This window comes from Euwallacea fornicatus, chromosome 28 (genome assembly GCF_040115645.1).
Source record: "Euwallacea fornicatus isolate EFF26 chromosome 28, ASM4011564v1, whole genome shotgun sequence".
In the NCBI taxonomy this organism is placed as follows: Eukaryota; Metazoa; Arthropoda; class Insecta; order Coleoptera; family Curculionidae; genus Euwallacea; species Euwallacea fornicatus.
Window position 1 is genome coordinate 2,874,038 of NC_089568.1, and position 16,257 is coordinate 2,890,294.

Below are 16,257 nucleotides of genomic sequence, written 5' to 3' on the forward strand. Positions count from 1 at the left end.
TCATCACACGCAGGTTACCTACCCTCACTACAAACACATACCATCGGAACTTTACAAAATCAACTTTCAAATTATCCGCCAGTCTGGTTTAATACCCCACCGAAAAAAGTAACCCTAAACTACAAGGTACCACCAGAAACGCACATGATCCAGTTTTCTTCGACCTACCGAAAAGCAAAGAACTCGTTTTAAAGGACGCTCCAAATCCGTCAATGAACGAAAGTAAGAGTGGTGCGTAAGAGTACTTGCAGATAGTATCACTTATCATACGTGCGAACGAACAAGCAGCCTGTGATATAACACTCCTCAAAAGTATGACTTTTCAAAAATAGCAAAAACGACATTAAAATGAAGAACTTTTCGAGATTGCTTTTGGTACTCGGTGCGGCGTTGTGCGTTTTCCATGGGGTGGATGCAAGTTTAAAGAAAGAGTGTGGGGGTAATAAGGGACTAAGTACCTCAAAATTGGTTTGTTACTATAGTACCGTAGACGTAATTGACGGGTGTTATTGTACTCACGTGATTTTGCCGGCAAATGCGGATGTCAAGGTGGTTGAAAAGTTGAAGAAAAAGGCCAATGGGGTGAAGGTTTATGTGACCGTCAGTGAATTTAACCAGGTAAAAGAGAATTTTCTGGTATATGCTTTATCATGTAATGTAACTATGCGATTTTTGGGGATTTTTAAGGTATTCCTAAGGTTTCCAATAAAATATTAAAGTTTTTTAAAAATTTCTGTGCATTTTTTCAAAGTATGTGAAGCTTTTCTTATGAATACCTCAGTTTTCAAGCTAATTGAGGTCTACATTAGATCATAAGTTTTTTGTGACAATGATGAATTCCTTCGAACTCGCATACGTGAACAAACGTTCAGTCACCACTCTCCAAGATTGATTTAATTATTGTTTCAACATACATAATAGATATAATAAGTACAAACTATCTCATTAGTAAGCACTTAAAACCCGAAATAATTCATCTAATACTGTCGGACTGAGAGATTCCGAATTATAATTAGAAAGGGGACCACTCCTTACGAGCATAAATTAAGAGAAAAATTGCAAATGGTTCGAAATGGATTATACGCTTACGCTACCACTTGAAAACAATGAATCATGAAGTCTATAATAAGGCGTGTTTCGTAAGTGCGCTTTGAGATTGTTGATAAAAGTTAATCTCTTGAGATCAATGGATATAGAAGTGGGTTTAAGAATATTGGAAAATGCCGGTAATGACTTGTCAGATGAAGAGATTTTTAAGAGATAATGGTTTATATAGAAGTTTATTTAACGAACAGTTAAATAATATCATTTACGTATGGGTCAAAAATCAAAAACACTTAATTATTATAATCTTTAAACCATCTCGATCCTTGAAAATCGAATAAGATTTAAAAAGTTATTTTGCCCTGAAAAATTTGCAGTTACCACCAGTGTGCCACTTTTCTCCACATGCAACCCTAACTTCTCGGTTACATAGTAGTCATTGTTTATGGCGTGGAGGCAATAGATAAAGTCCTTCTCCTTGCTCGCCTCCTATGTGAGGAAATCAAAAGCTAATCGGATACATTCTCTGAATGGTAAATTCTCTCAGGATTTATCGACAATAGAGTGTTACTTTAGTTGGGCAATTCGAGTTTGAGATGATGGAATTTTTGCAGATCGATTTTTTGTCCTGCGTTAATTTGTCTACTGCTGAAAGCACATTTAAATAATAATGATTACAATGCAATCTAAAGCCTGTTTCAGTTCTTTCAAACCTGATCCTATAAAATTATTCCTTACATCATAACCAGTTGCAACTAATGGTACTTACTCTCATGTTTGGAAACCCCAACTATTTTTATTGCAGTTATTTGTGGCACTTAAGCTCTCTGAGCAAAGCCTTTGGCATTATCACCGCGTAATTGTCGGAAAATTACACTGCATTAACGACATACATTTATTTCTAGGGACTCATCGATCTTCTCAAAAGCACGAAAATCGACGGATTGGAACTCAGCCTCAGGAAACTCGACTCGAAGAACGACATAACTGACTTCATATCGACGATCAAAACGAAAATCGGGGCTCATTTGGAAATTGCTCTGGCAGTACCACCTAAAGCGGAACTGGTGGCTAAATACTTTGATTTTAAGCCTCTAAGCAAGCATGTGGATTTATTTATTCTGCAAACCGCCTTTTTGGGAGCTTCCACTAATGTTACTTTCCATCCCAGCAGATTATCGGGAATGTGGGATATGCAGAATACGGTAGGAAGATTAATCCAAAAATTACTATTCAAAAGAGCAATGTTTTAATTAAGAAATTTCTATCTTCAAAATTACTTTTGGTTGGAAAATTAGATTTCAAGTTAATTTTTATTGAATTTCAAAGACAAAATTTTAAAATTTTGTAGAAACATTTTGGCACATAAAATCGAACAAACATTTATTTGTGTTTTTGCATCAAAATTGCTTGGAAATCATTAGAATTTCAGTTCCGACATTGAAACCTCGTTGAACACTGATTCGATTTTTTAAACTTCCTCGTGTTGGTAAGGTATAATTTCAGTTTCATTTGGTTTTTAGCAGATTTCAGTTTCATCACTGAAATCTATGAATTTTTTATGCTCTACTGAGAGTTATCAATTATGAAGTGACATTTTCATTTCATGTTAAAACGGTAAAGCACCATGACGCGAAAGGAATTTCAGTCGCAAACACGGAATATACATATAAGAACACAAACTTTGATAGAATAAGATTGCTCTTAGGTCCACTGTAATGGCTCATTTTCAAATTTAAAACTTAAATATCATCATATAGGCCTAAATTTTATGTTTAAAATCTTACATATTAAAGTGTTTCTGCTCCAGCACTGAAATGAACGAATTTTAATTTGAATTTTTAAAATCTTCTTTCGATGTTTAAGGTCTATTGAAATTTAAAAAATCTGGACCTGTAAATTTCCGACTTCTGTAATTTTTGATTTCTATAAAATTCTGGTTAGACTTTTGATTGCAGCATATCGATGTTCCATACAAATTTCTGTTTCAAGTATCGCGGATATTACTTTTTTTTTTAATACAGAACTTTCGAATTTTTCATATTTTGAACCAAATTGTCTTCATATTTGAGTTTTAGTTATAAAAAATTTTAATTTAAATTCAAAACAAAATTGAATGTGTATGATATATGACCTGTATGGATCTAAACATTGTCTCAATCAATGGCTGCTCCGCCTCGCACCGTGACTTTTTTCGCTTCTTTTTCGACCAAAGATTCGAAGTCAGATTCCAGTTTTAATTTCAACGCTGAAATTTTCAAGTTCCGTTTAAGGTTATTTTTCACGGAACGTTTCTCTCAGTAAATTTCCACACGTTGCCTTCACAAAATCATGACTAATTTACGTTGCAAAGCTCCCTTAATTCAGGTATAAGTTGAATCAGTAATAATTAAATCCAAACCTTCGACCACACTGTGGGAGGATCTACTTTCGATTTTGTTGATTTGTCTTGTTTTTCAAGAAATATCCGCAGAGGTCCTTGAACGTTTTTTTAATCTTTATGGTAACGGCGCCTACATAGCTCCTCCTACGGATAAATGTCCTATTATGGGTCACAACCGGAATCCTTGTTATAATTATTCGCAACATGGCTAAATGACCGGAGATTCGATGATTTAATGTATAAGCTATGTCAATGTTTCTCTACGAACATTACAATACAAGGTGTTCCAAACAACTTTGAACCAAAAAACATACAGAACTTTCCTGTAGACTGTATTGATATGGGATATGTTAATGCTTTGTTTGACTTACATGGCATTTTTCGTCCTAGTTTAAATAGCCTACATTGTTCTACTGCAAAGGAGGCGTTCCGAAATCTACATAATAGCCAATCAATCGATGATTGACATCGGTTGTGGATGAAGAAGGATGTAGTGGTATTTCAAACCCTTCAAGGACCCTTTTCGAAAATGTGAAGGTCCTGTGGATCCATTCTAATAATACACTTTTTGCTCCGAAACCATTTCTCGTCTGCATAAACCTTGGAGGATATTTTTCACAATCAATCATCAAAAAAAGCTGGTTTCATGTTCCTGTTCCGAAATGGTTTTTTTCACTTCTTTGTTCACTTTCCAGCGGCAATTAGGTAGCCACATAGAGTCCCCTCGGTCTGATATAGCGAGATGTAACTTTGATTGATGGATTTTTGTACAATAATTTAAGTCTAAGTTTGTAAAAACTAAATATAAATAACTAAATCCAAGGATGGATTAAATAGATGTTAATTGTTCTGACTAGAGCTCTAATTGGAATCTATCAACATTAAATTAGTTAGCAAGATCCGGTAGCCTTTACCACTAAAAGTCCTTTATTGAAGCAAATAACTCTTGAAATGTCAAGATTTTTCTATCAAATGTTAAATTATTAATTTTAGCCTAAATTGGCACATATATGGATTAAATATCAAATATGCTTTACGGCATCTATGTGTGAGGTTCTCAGGGTCATCGGATATTATTGAAAGGTTTACCGATTTTTGAAAATTTTCAGTCTTTTTCTTATTCGCGTTCAGGAAAGCGCACTTTGCTGCCCACATTAGAAAATTTAAATTTACTTTCTAACAGTGGTGCAGGAAAGAGGATGTTCCTTCTGAGAGAAATAACTTTGATAACTATTTTCTCGCACTAAATACCTGATAGCGACTTAGATATTTGTATTGTTCTTTAAACACAAGTTAGCGTGCCGAAGGTGTTCTAAAAATTTTTTTTTATTCCAGCAGGAAACGTGTTGACTGCTTCCTCGTAGAGCAGTCGGGTGTTAGAAAGTATCGCTTTTCGTATCGTTTAAGAAAACAACTATTCCAGTTTTTCACGTTAGTTTTGGAAATATCGCAAAACTTCCAGATAATTTTGCAAGCAGAAAGTAGTTTGAAAGACTTTTCACAAACTTTTTATTAAGATAATTTTCAATACGGGTGTGTTTTTTTCAATGATTAGTGAGAGGATCTCCGAAACTAGTAGAGTTACGAACTCGATTAAATGAGAAAAGAATTGTAGCTTTAAGGGATCAATTTAAAGCCACTTTTGGTTTCTTGAAAACGTGTATGGTTTGTTGAATATTTGGCAAAAACCAAATTTTGTTCATTTATTTTAACCGATCTAGCGGTGTAATTATTGGTTCTAGAGAAATTATATAAATATGAAATGTAGATAATTGTGCCCTGAGAAAGATAAGCTAACCAAATTTTTTCTGAGCACTGTCATTTTTCAGTATGGCATAAACCTACTTTTTTTATAGAAAGCATAGTAGGTTTTCGTTGTTTAAAAAGGCATTTTTTTCCAGCTTCAAATGATGTAAATGAGCAGACAATTATACTGCATGACATAGAAAAGAGAACACCCCGTAAAAATGGTTTCATTTAAATAATTTTTGGTATGAATGTTTCCTACGTTCAGGCAAATACTTCACTAAAAAATTTAGTTGTTAAAAACCAAAAAAAAAAATTAATAAAATTCTTTAAAAATTGCAAGAATTTGTAGAGTTTTTAAAGTTTTTATGGTCCGAATCGATTTTTGGAGCCCAAGACATTTTCTGCAATTTTTTAAAAGGGATTTTTACTAAAATAAAGTAGCATTAGGAAGATTTTCTGCGAATTTGTGGCACCGATTTTGGTACTCTACTGAAGAAGTTTTCCTACATCTAAATATCGCTTCTATCAATTCTGAAAGATGTGGTCATAAGGTTAGTTCAGGTTAGTAATAAAGTTCTGTTAAGAATGATGAAATTATGTTTGCAACATATGCTTTGAACACAGAAGAATGCACCATAGAGATCTTTAGGTCATATTAGGTAACAAAAGTTGGAACCTTTGAAGCAAATTGGAATTTCATAGGAGACCATCGAGAGGACAAGTGTCCTCACCAGGAAAAACATTATGTCCATCCACAAATTCTTCTATTTAACACACACAAACGGCGTTATAATGGTAATTTATACGACCACATTGATCAAGTACACTCACATTTCTTACAGCTAAACCATTCTGGTTTAAATGCATCAGCTGCTTCCTGCATAATTCATCAAGCTATTACAGGCTGGACATTTGACTGGTACTCCGCGTGCGTTCGGAACCACACCCATTAATTTCTATTGAAATCATCCATAATATCAAATAACATAATCTTAAACAATCATTACATAACATTCTAATTAAATGCTAGTGACCGGCTGCAACGCCCAAGGGGGCTCAAACGCTTGTCTCCATTCACAACTATCGTTACTGGAAAAATTAAGAGAATGGTCACTATAAGAAGAAAATAATGTGTCTTTAAACTTCCGCATTGGAAGAATAACACTTCCTGTGATGGAGTTTAAAGAATAATTTCGCGAGTTTTTCAATACCAACATTCGCTATTGGTGAAATTGTAACAGGATGTGGTACTAATAATCACATTGTAGACTGTAGGTACCTGCTTCGGTATTTTTTCATTAATATACAAGAAGAAACAATAGGAAATTTTAATATGTCGATGAATTTATAATACGATTACATAATTTTTAATAAAACAGAGATGTTTTGTCAATCAAAAGTTATTTCAGGACTCCGTAGTGGACCTAGCAAGCGGACTTGGGGCCCCGTTATCGAAACTAGTGATAACAGCCCCAGTTCAAGCCTTCCAGTTCACCCTACAAAATGAAGAATATACAGCGCCGGGAAGTCCCGCTTTAGATCTGAAATCTATCACCAGGAACGAGCTTTGTCACCTGATGGAGTGGGGAAACTGGACCCTTGAGAGTGATGAAGATCAGGCAGGACAATACATTTTTAGGTGAGGTTTTTGGCGATATTTTCTTTTTTTCTGTTCATAAAAGAAACAAAAGTACCACAGATTCTACTGCCACTGTCACGGCCTCCATATGGACGGTCGTTGGTACGCGTTACGCTAGAAATACCACCATGGGCAATGTCGAACGTATTAGGTAAAACGTCTGAGCACGACTACAGAAAGTGGAGCGGCTGTTGCGTAACATGTTTTGGCTTTTATCTACAGAGTGGGCTAAAAAAGTTGTTCAGCTTTCAAGAGGCATTATGCGGAGGAGAGGAAAAAGGGAGATCTGAGACAAATTGGCCTGAATATAAATGAATTTTTTATTGCCATGGTAAACACGTTTCCAGTGCCTCTCTTGCTTGCCTTTAAATTCAAACATTGCTGTTCGATCGCAATATTAAATCAAACTGTCTGATTTGAATTGCACATAATAACATGATATATACAAACCTCCACAGGCGCTTAGATCAAATGGTGACTAATGGGCCCCATATGATCTTAAGCCTATTGAATTTTTCGGACTCGTTCGTAGATCCGTTAAATTGCATTTGAATTTACAGGTGTGTCGGTTCAATGCAAAATGCAATAGTAAGCGATAGCTTTAGGTTTCCTTGACTTTATTATTTATTTAAAATTAATATGGATGAAAAACAATAAACTCAATTAACTAATTGGAAATCAGAGCAGCAGAAGCTTATAGTGACTTGGAAAAATAATTCGAACGTGATTTTAATTTATTTGACACAGTTTAGAAACGTTTGAAGATGATAGCAGTGAGATGTCTCCGTATGAAAGTTGAAGCAAAATTGCATTACGGTGTTGCCATTTAGCAATTTCTAATTGGTACTTCTGCATAAATCAGTTTAGCCTGCACTTCAATTTTTTTAAAGTGGCAAATTCCTCGCAATATTATGCAAATGAATTAATTAAAAATGAAACACCCATCGATTCAATTACAAACTAGGACACATTTTAGGGTTACACAACAAATCTGCACAACATTTAGGGCAATTACTCGCGTACATGTGACATTAAAACCTCTCGTCTCGATATAAATTGCGAAGTGTTATCGCGAAATTGTCGTCCAATCGCAAGAATATGTTAATTTATTATTGGGGAATTAATTAAATAAGTACTTTGGGTGGAGTTCGCCGGTATTACCTGGGTGACTATGCAAATGACCCTCCCGTTTGTTGATAATAAAGAAGTTTTTGTTGGAAAAAAAAAATTTCATCAGCTTCAACGTTTAGTGAAAGGTACCAGAATTGGTTAGACAATTTCATTGTTTCTGGTTTCATAACAAATAGGTGACTTTTTTTAATATGTTTATATGAGGAAGCTTTCACTTTGTGTTTTTCTCAAATTTTGTTCTAAAGTCAGCAAACAAAAATCTTGAAGAAGAAATTGAAAAATAAAGGTAACGAAGAGATCCTCAGATACATCGAGATATCTAAACCAAATCTTTTTTTTATAATTTATCTTCTTTCCTTCTTAGCAATGATCAGTGGGTTGCTTTCGACGACTCCAAATCCATAGACATCAAGGCGAAATATACGAGAGTCCGAGGTTTGGCTGGAATCGCTCTCAAAGATTTATCACAAGACGGTGGCTCTGAATGTGGAACCACAATTTTACAGGCAGTTTTCAATGGTATATACATATAGAAAAATGCTTGATCTGTTTATAAAACAATTTATTGGGTATTTAAGGGTTGTCGAGACAAGCTCGTGCTCCACGTCAAGCGATACTGCACTCGTTGGAAAGAGAAATTGTGGACAGTTCTTCGAAATCTTTGGACTCGGTTCAAGTCTCCCCTTTCAGAATCTCCAGAGTTATTGATACTGAGGGGAAGATTCATGTGGTTCGCCAGGTGAGTGTAGAAATGTTTGGTAATGTTTCAACCGGGTAAAAATAGCTTATAGTGGCCTCTGTGATTCTTAGAGGTAGCTGAGGTCAATAAAATTGAAAAAAGATAATAGGTTATCAATTTATTTATAATTTTTTTAAAAATCAAATAATGTTTTAGTTCATTTTATTTTTACGATTTTACGTAACAGAAAAAAAAATATGCGATGGCCGGGAATCGAACCCGGATCAACTGCTTGGAAGGCAACTATGCTAACCATTACACCACCATCGCATGTTTACTTCAGATGTCGTAATCGCAAATAACATTCACTTTCTACACAAATGTTCCACTTTCAATATTTTTTTAAGGGAAAGTTTATTAGATCTCATATACAACGTTTTATCTCGAATGGATACGCGTGAGAAAATAAAAACGCCAATATATTTTAATTTCTCCAATAAAAAATTCTTAAATTTTCAGACTTGTATACGTTTTTCCCCTTTAGCTTCCATAATATATTTAAGCTATCCAGGAAAACAGAATTTTTGGTTTTAATTATGTCTGAAAAACAGTGCTGTAATTTTACATTTGGCACACATCTTCTCAATACTAAAGTTTCACGATCTTCTTCCAGAGAAAATTCTCAGCAATAGCTTGTTACTTTTCTGTTTTAATACATGTTTAATTTTTATTTAATTTTCCCTCATATTCAATATTTTCTTTATCTCTGACTTTATTTTCTTAAAATTATTTCAGGATAGTCGAACTGAGTTCGAATGCTCCAGACAAGGCTACTTTGTACATCCCCGATCCTGCAATAGGTTCTACAGGTGTGTTAAATTTGATCAGCTCACCGATGACTACAACGTATTCGAATTTGATTGTCCTGCAGGTAAAACCTTACATATTTACCCAAATTTTACTTAAAGTCATTATTTTTATGTCCTTGACTTCAGGTCTAGCTTTCGATGAACGCGTTGAAGTTTGCGTATGGCCTGGAAGCCTTCCTCATGGTACTCCCTGTTCTGGAAGTAGTGAAATTGCTCCTGTTCCAAAAGAACGATTTGTATGCCCATCTGAGCCCGGTACAATACAATTAAAAACAAATCTCTTAAACGGACTCAATATGTTTGTTTTCGTATATAGGCTATTATCCAGATCCGGAAAATTGTCGTTGGTTCTTCGCTTGTTTAGACCATGGAAAATCTGGACTAACTCCATATGAATTCAGGTGTCCCTTCGGCTTAGTTTTCGATGGAGAAAGATTAATCTGCGAATGGTCTTGGTTAGTGCCTAAATGCGCCAGCGGAGCTGGCTTGGACATCTACTACTATGGAGGAGCCAATAAAGGTACCTTCAAATTTATTTTCCATCAACGTCTCCATACGTATTTCTCCAGGTTCATCAGGCCTCATTCTGCAAAACTACGATGGACTTGGGGGTTTAGGCTCCATCAAACTTGGAGGTATTGCTGGTTCCATAAACAAACCGATCTCCACTATATACAGTAACGTTGGTATCCCCTTGAGGCCTGCATACCAAAATTCTGGAAGCTACATCGAGGGTTCAAGGCTCAGCTATAATGCTGCCCAATCCTTGCAAAATGCCGGGTTACTGAAGATTAACAATGGGGTTGTGTCTCAAATCACTCCGTCTAGTATAAAGTACGAAGGTGTGGATGGATACCAGGGAAGTTTGGCAGGGGTTGCATCCTCTACTGCAAATTACGAGGGGCAGTACCAGAGTGGAGAACTTCAAAGAAATAATGGATATTTTTATGGAGGCAGTTCGAAAAATGTTGATGGAGTCGGCAGTGGCGTGGCTGGCAGTGTTAACATCGTTGGAGGAGGCTATTCTGCTGTTGGTAAGTTTTTTTGGAAATGTAGTTTATCAGTAGATAAGGTAACAACTGTCTTTGTTTCGTTTATGTATCAGTGTTATGTGGGAGGCATTTTAGATTGACAGATGTATAATACACTTTTGTCGTTTGCTGGCTAAATGAAAACTAATCAAATCTAACATATTCCCAATTTCTCTCAGGCACTTTATCAGGAGTTGATGTATCTCATAATGGAGAAGGTGACATTGTTAGTTCTACTCCTTCAGTTCTTACAGTCACTGAGACTCCCGTAGCCAGACTAACTCCTATTCCTACAGTGACTGCGGTGCCAGTTCCTGGCATCAAAACCGTTGCAGGATTCGACACCTTTCGAGGTATTATCCCTATACAAACTCCAAGAAAACTACTATGAAATCGCTTTTCCAGGAGGTGTAATCGCCAATACTCCAGAACTTCAGTATAAAGTAAAAACTCTTGAAGATGCAGGACTTAGCAACAACATATCTACCAGTTATGTAAACTTCGTGGTAACATCACCCCATAGAGGACACCCCTACTCACAAAATGAAGGATATATTTACAATAATCAACGAAAAGGTCTCGCTGAAGGACTTAATACTGTTAGTGTTACTACTGAAACGCCTTTTGTATCGGTGACCACTGGAAACCCTGAGGTTTATGTATCGTCCACAGCTCAACCCGTCTCAATTCAGCAGGAGGGATATGTAAACCCCAAACCTGGCTTGATAGCAGTACACGAAACACCATCAATTATTTATAGCACTCCAAGACCTCAAGGCTATTTATTGCAAGATATTGATGACCATAAATACTCAATACAGCCTCAAATTGTAGTAGCTTCAACTCCAGCTACTCCTTCACTATCCACCATAAACTACAGACAACTCAACAATTTCAAACATCCTTCAGTAACGGTAGTGAAACCACAGATATACCAGCAACCACAACTAGTTGCTGTTTACCAGAAGCAGCCAGTGGAGGCTCCTTATACTTATCAAAGCGTGGCTCAACAGGCTGTTGGAATTACCTACGAGCAACCACAAATTTACCAACAGTCCATCCAACCAGCAATTAGTTACATTAACCTTGCCAACAAAGCTGATTCTGATAGTTCTAATTACCAAAACGGCATTTCCGTAAAACCAAATGTGAAACTGGAAGAGACTCCAGTGGTTTACTCTACATCTAAACCTGTTGTCTATACTTATCAGAAACCTACCGTGGAGGTTTACTCAACTCCCAGACCAGCTGTAGTTTCGAGTTATTTTAATCTTGCAAATACCAAATTTACAGCGGAAAATGTAATGCAACAGCAAGATATCGACTACGGTTATCCCAGACCTTTAATCAAGTTCGAAGAAACTCCAATATTGCCGTACTCATCTTCCAAGCCTGCTGTTGTAGTTGAGAATTACAGTTACTCCAAACCCTCTGTGCAAGAAGCCGAAACCACTTATTCAACTTCTAAATCTCTTGTGGTCCAACCCGCACAAAAAGCCATAGTTTCAAGTTACTTTAATATTACAAATGCCAAAAATACAGCGGAAAATGCAATGCATCAGCAAAATATCGGCTACAGTTATCCTAAGCCTTCAATCCAGTTCAGTAAAATTCCAGTGGTCACGTATCAATCTCCCAAGCCTGCTGTTGTAGTTGAGAATTACAGTTACTCCAAACCCTCAGTGCAAGTAGTCGAAACCACTTATTCGACTCCTAAACCTCTTGTAGTCCAACCCACGCAAGAAGCTATAGTTTCAAGTTATTTTAATATTGCAAATGCCAAAACTACAGTAGCAAATGCAGTGCATCAGAAAAATGTGGGCTACAGTTATCCCAAGCCCTCAATCAGTTTCCAGGAAACTCCAGTGGTAACGCACTCACCTCTTAAGCCTGCTATTGTAGTTGAGAACTACAGTTATTCCAAACCTTCGGTGAAAGTAGTAGAAACCACTTATTCGACTCCTAAATCGGTGGTAGTGCAACCCGCCCAACAGGCTATAGTTTCTAATTATTTTAATACTGCCTCTGCTAAAGACACATTAGACAATGTAGTATTACAACAAAATGCGGGCTATAGTTACCCACAACCTATAATTAAGTTTGAAGAAGCTCCTGTTTTGACGTACTCTACTCGCAGACCTGTTGTCGAGGTGTCTACAGCTAAACCAATTGTAGTTCAACGAGGCTATAGTTACCAAAAACCTGCAGTGCAATTTATTCAGGCCTTTAATCTTGCTACTACTAAAGCCACATCTGAGAATGTAGTACATCAAGAAAATGTGGACTACAGTTATCTGAGGCCTCAGGTGAAATTCGAGGAAACTCCGATCGTCACTTATTCAACTTCTAAACCTGTTATTGAGGTGTCTACAGTAAAACCTGTTGTGTTTCAGCAAGGTTACAGTTATCAGAAACCTGCGGCGCAATTTGTTGAAACTCCGGTTACTTATTCGACTCCAAAAACTTTGGTAGTGCAATCCGCTAAGCCAGGTGTAGTTTCCAGTTATTTTAATCTGTCCACTGCTAAAGCTGCATCACATGATGTAGTACAACAACAGAGTGGGGGTTACAGTTATCCGAAACCTGAGATTAAATTTGAGGAATCTCCAGTAGCCAATTATTTCACCCCTAAACCAATTATTCAAGTTTCTACACCCAAGCCAGTTATAGTTCAAGAAGGCTATACTTACCAAAAACCTGCAATACAATTAATTGAAACCCCAGTGACATATTCAACCGCAAAACCATATGTAATACAATCAACCAATCCAGCTGTAGTTTCTTCTTATTTCAACCTTGCCAGCCCCAAACTTACATCGAACAATGTGGTACAACATGAAGAATACAATCAACCACAATTTTCCACTAAATTTGAAGAAAAACTTACAGTTATCAACTCTACGCCGAAACCTTTTGTTAAAGCAAAAGCAATTGTAGTACAAGAAGACTACAGTTACCAAAAACCTTCAGTGCAATTTATAGAAACTTATTCAACTACAAAGCCAGCAGTAGTGTCCAGTTACTTTAACTTAGCTACATCACAGGCTGCAGCAGACAGTGAAGTTCAGCAACAAGAGAGCTACAGTTATCCAAAACCTTCAGTGCAATTTGAAGAAACCCCTGTTGTGACTTACGAATCTACTTCTAAGCCTATTATTGAAGTGTCTACATATAAGCCACCGGTAGTTATTCAAGACTACAGTTATCAATCTACACCAAGACCCTTTGCAGTTCAACAATCGGTAGGCTACAGCTATCCTAAACCATCCGTGAAGTTTGAAGAGACTCCTCAAGCAGTCGTGACCAGCTACTTTAATTTCGGAACGTCTAAAGTTAATTCGCAAGAAAACTACAATAGGTACAGTTATACTACTTCAAAGCCTGTGAATCCTTTTCTGGAGCTTAAAGAAACTCCAGGGTTCTATTCAACACAAATTCCGGATTATGTTGTTACTACTACAGTCAAACCCAGTGTAGTCAGTTATCTTCCACCATCTACACAGAAGCCGGCAGTAGTGAGCGAGTATAATTATGTAGATTCAACTACAAGTAAACCTGTAGCGGAACATAGACCAGTGCAATCATCAGTGGTTACAAGTTATTTCAATCTAGGAAGTATTGCCCAGGAACCTCTTATACCATCGCCTGCTGTAATTGAGAAGAAAAAGCCCGCTATGGTTAACGATCATTTTCAGCGACAGCCAAGTAGAAGCTACAGTTATCCTAAGCCGGCAGTACAGCTCAAACAGGAACCAGTGCAAGAAGTGAGCTTTGTAAAAAAAAATGCATATGTCACTGGGGATTATCAGCAAAATTTGCAGGAAAACTATAATTATGAGCAAAATTATAAGCATTTTGGCACAGTTGTAGTAGAAGACTACCAGATTCCGGATTATGAGAAAGTCAGGTTGGATCAAATTCAATATTATCAGCCTAAATTGGTAGTTTCAACGACTCCAAAACCAAACTTTGTGTCTACAATCAAGAGTATTGCTACAAAGAAACTTGAACCAGTAACCCCAGCTACAGTTACTTTTTACGATAGCAGATATACTTCTACTCCGACTGAGGAATTTATTAAAGTAAAATCGACAACTTTGGAGCCCACAAGGGAGTATTTGCCAGTTACTCCCACAGTAAAAGTTACCACTACATTATTGCCAAAAGTAGTCAAAGTTGTGGAGAACTTTGTAGCACCAGAAGTGACTACATTAGCCCGGGATTACTTGCCTGTGCAAGTGAGGACCAAAGCATCGAGGGTCGAGGTTGTTACCCCCTCCAGTGAATATTTACCTAGAAGGAAAGGAACTACCAGTACTTTAGCCCCCGAGATCACTACGTTGATTAGAGAGTATTTGCCTGTGAGGGCTAGGGTGAAGACTACTTCAACCACTGGTGAGTGTTAGATTAGATTTAGAAGCAAAAATGTTGTAATTTTCTTTACAGAAGAGCCGTCCTACAAACCTCAAAGCATCAAAATAGTGAGACCCGTCACAGTAATCAAAACCAACGATGCGCATCCACTTCTTTCGGCCAAATTGGGTGCGCAATGCACCTGCGTATCAAACAAACTCACTCTGCGCAGAAAGCAGAAAGTGATTGTTGTGGAGGACACAGAAAATGACGAGGATTATGACGTTGAGAGGGAGAATAAGTTGATGGAGAGATACGAACCACTGAGGGTGGTCGATATTGTTCCCACCACTCTGAGACCTCAAACGAGGAAGGTTAAAGTATGATTTGAGAATGGATTTGTAATGAATATAATTATCTAGGGAATTATTTAAGGTTTATCCAATAACATCGGTAAATGAACTATTCTACCAAAGGACCACTACAGAAGACTCAACTGTATCTGACAGAGAAATCGTCAAAGCTGTTCGCACTGGTTTGAAATTAGTGAAAGAAGCTGCAAAGGATGGTGCCAAAGAAGGTGATTGTCAAAGTTAAAACCGAAAACTTGTAATACTCAATATTAATTTAGGTACTCAAGAGGTGCTTGCTCGCCAATATGATCGCTTTGGTTCTGGCGGTGTTCGCAGCAGGACCGAAACGTTGCAAGGAACTATCGATTGCCAAAGGGCTGGCCTGTTCAGACACCCCACACAGTGTAACAAATTCTACTCCTGTAGGTGGGATTGCAAGAAAAACAGGTTCACGTTGCACGTGTTCAACTGCCCGGTTCACTTGACATTTGACAATACATTGGGGGCCTGCAATTGGCCAAGTCAGGGACCCGCATGCGTAGAGAATACTTTAATCACTAGCGATTAGGGGAGGGGAGAAGAGTGAATGTAAATATAGTGATTCTATTACTGGAAATTTTAGTTGCCATATTTAATGATATTGCAAAATTTCTATGATATTTATTGCATTCGGATTAACAGTGTAAAAAGTTTCCTTATATGTTGTAAAATGTTTTGTATATTTTAGTCAATTATAGTGAAGTAGAGGTAAAATAGGTTGTAAGTTATTATATGCCATGATTAATTATGATAATGTTATGAAGTTTCTTTTTCGTGACGCCGGGTCAAATCTTGAACTGGCAACACTGCAACCATCTTTTGTCACAAGTGTCATGAGGTTGTTACGTACACATGACGTCACAGTGAAAAGTGTCATAATAGTATCACTGTTGCCAAATTACGACATAAGTACTAAAATATTCGGATTTTTCTTTATGCGACAAATTAATTTCTTATCAAAATCCAATTGATAACAGTTGCCACGAT

At 36.9% G+C, this 16,257-nt stretch overlaps 1 protein-coding gene and 1 non-coding gene across 2 annotated transcripts; one reads left to right on the forward strand and one right to left on the reverse strand.

Moving 5' to 3' along the window:
• The first annotated feature begins 98 nt into the window (after positions 1 to 98).
• Positions 99 to 16,200, forward strand: LOC136347383 (mucin-2-like). Its single transcript, XM_066297304.1, has 14 exons — positions 99 to 618; positions 1,950 to 2,249; positions 6,586 to 6,815; positions 8,311 to 8,465; positions 8,525 to 8,685; positions 9,421 to 9,556; positions 9,621 to 9,749; positions 9,811 to 10,014; positions 10,064 to 10,528; positions 10,705 to 10,878; positions 10,931 to 14,920; positions 14,972 to 15,258; positions 15,314 to 15,458; positions 15,510 to 16,200. The coding sequence occupies exons 1-14, from the start codon at positions 349 to 351 to the stop codon at positions 15,797 to 15,799; spliced, it is 6,936 nt and encodes a 2,311-aa protein (XP_066153401.1). The 5' UTR covers positions 99 to 348; the 3' UTR covers positions 15,800 to 16,200.
• TRNAG-UCC (transfer RNA glycine (anticodon UCC)) lies at positions 8,884 to 8,955 on the reverse strand. Its single transcript has one exon. It is a non-coding gene; the product is annotated as a tRNA-Gly (tRNA).
• Positions 16,201 to 16,257: the final 57 nt, after the last annotated feature.

What these genes read in the sequence shown, in the direction of transcription:
- LOC136347383 (XM_066297304.1), top strand. Translation starts at nt 349, where the DNA reads ATGAAGAACTTTTCGAGATTGCTTTTGGTACTCGGTGCGGCGTTGTGC. An exon ending in GCAGGACAATACATTTTTAG is followed by an intron (nt 6,816 to 8,310) that starts GTGAGGTTTTTG and finishes TTTCCTTCTTAG; the next exon opens with CAATGATCAGTGGGTTGCTT. An exon ending in CGAATTTGATTGTCCTGCAG is followed by an intron (nt 9,557 to 9,620) that starts GTAAAACCTTAC and finishes CCTTGACTTCAG; the next exon opens with GTCTAGCTTTCGATGAACGC.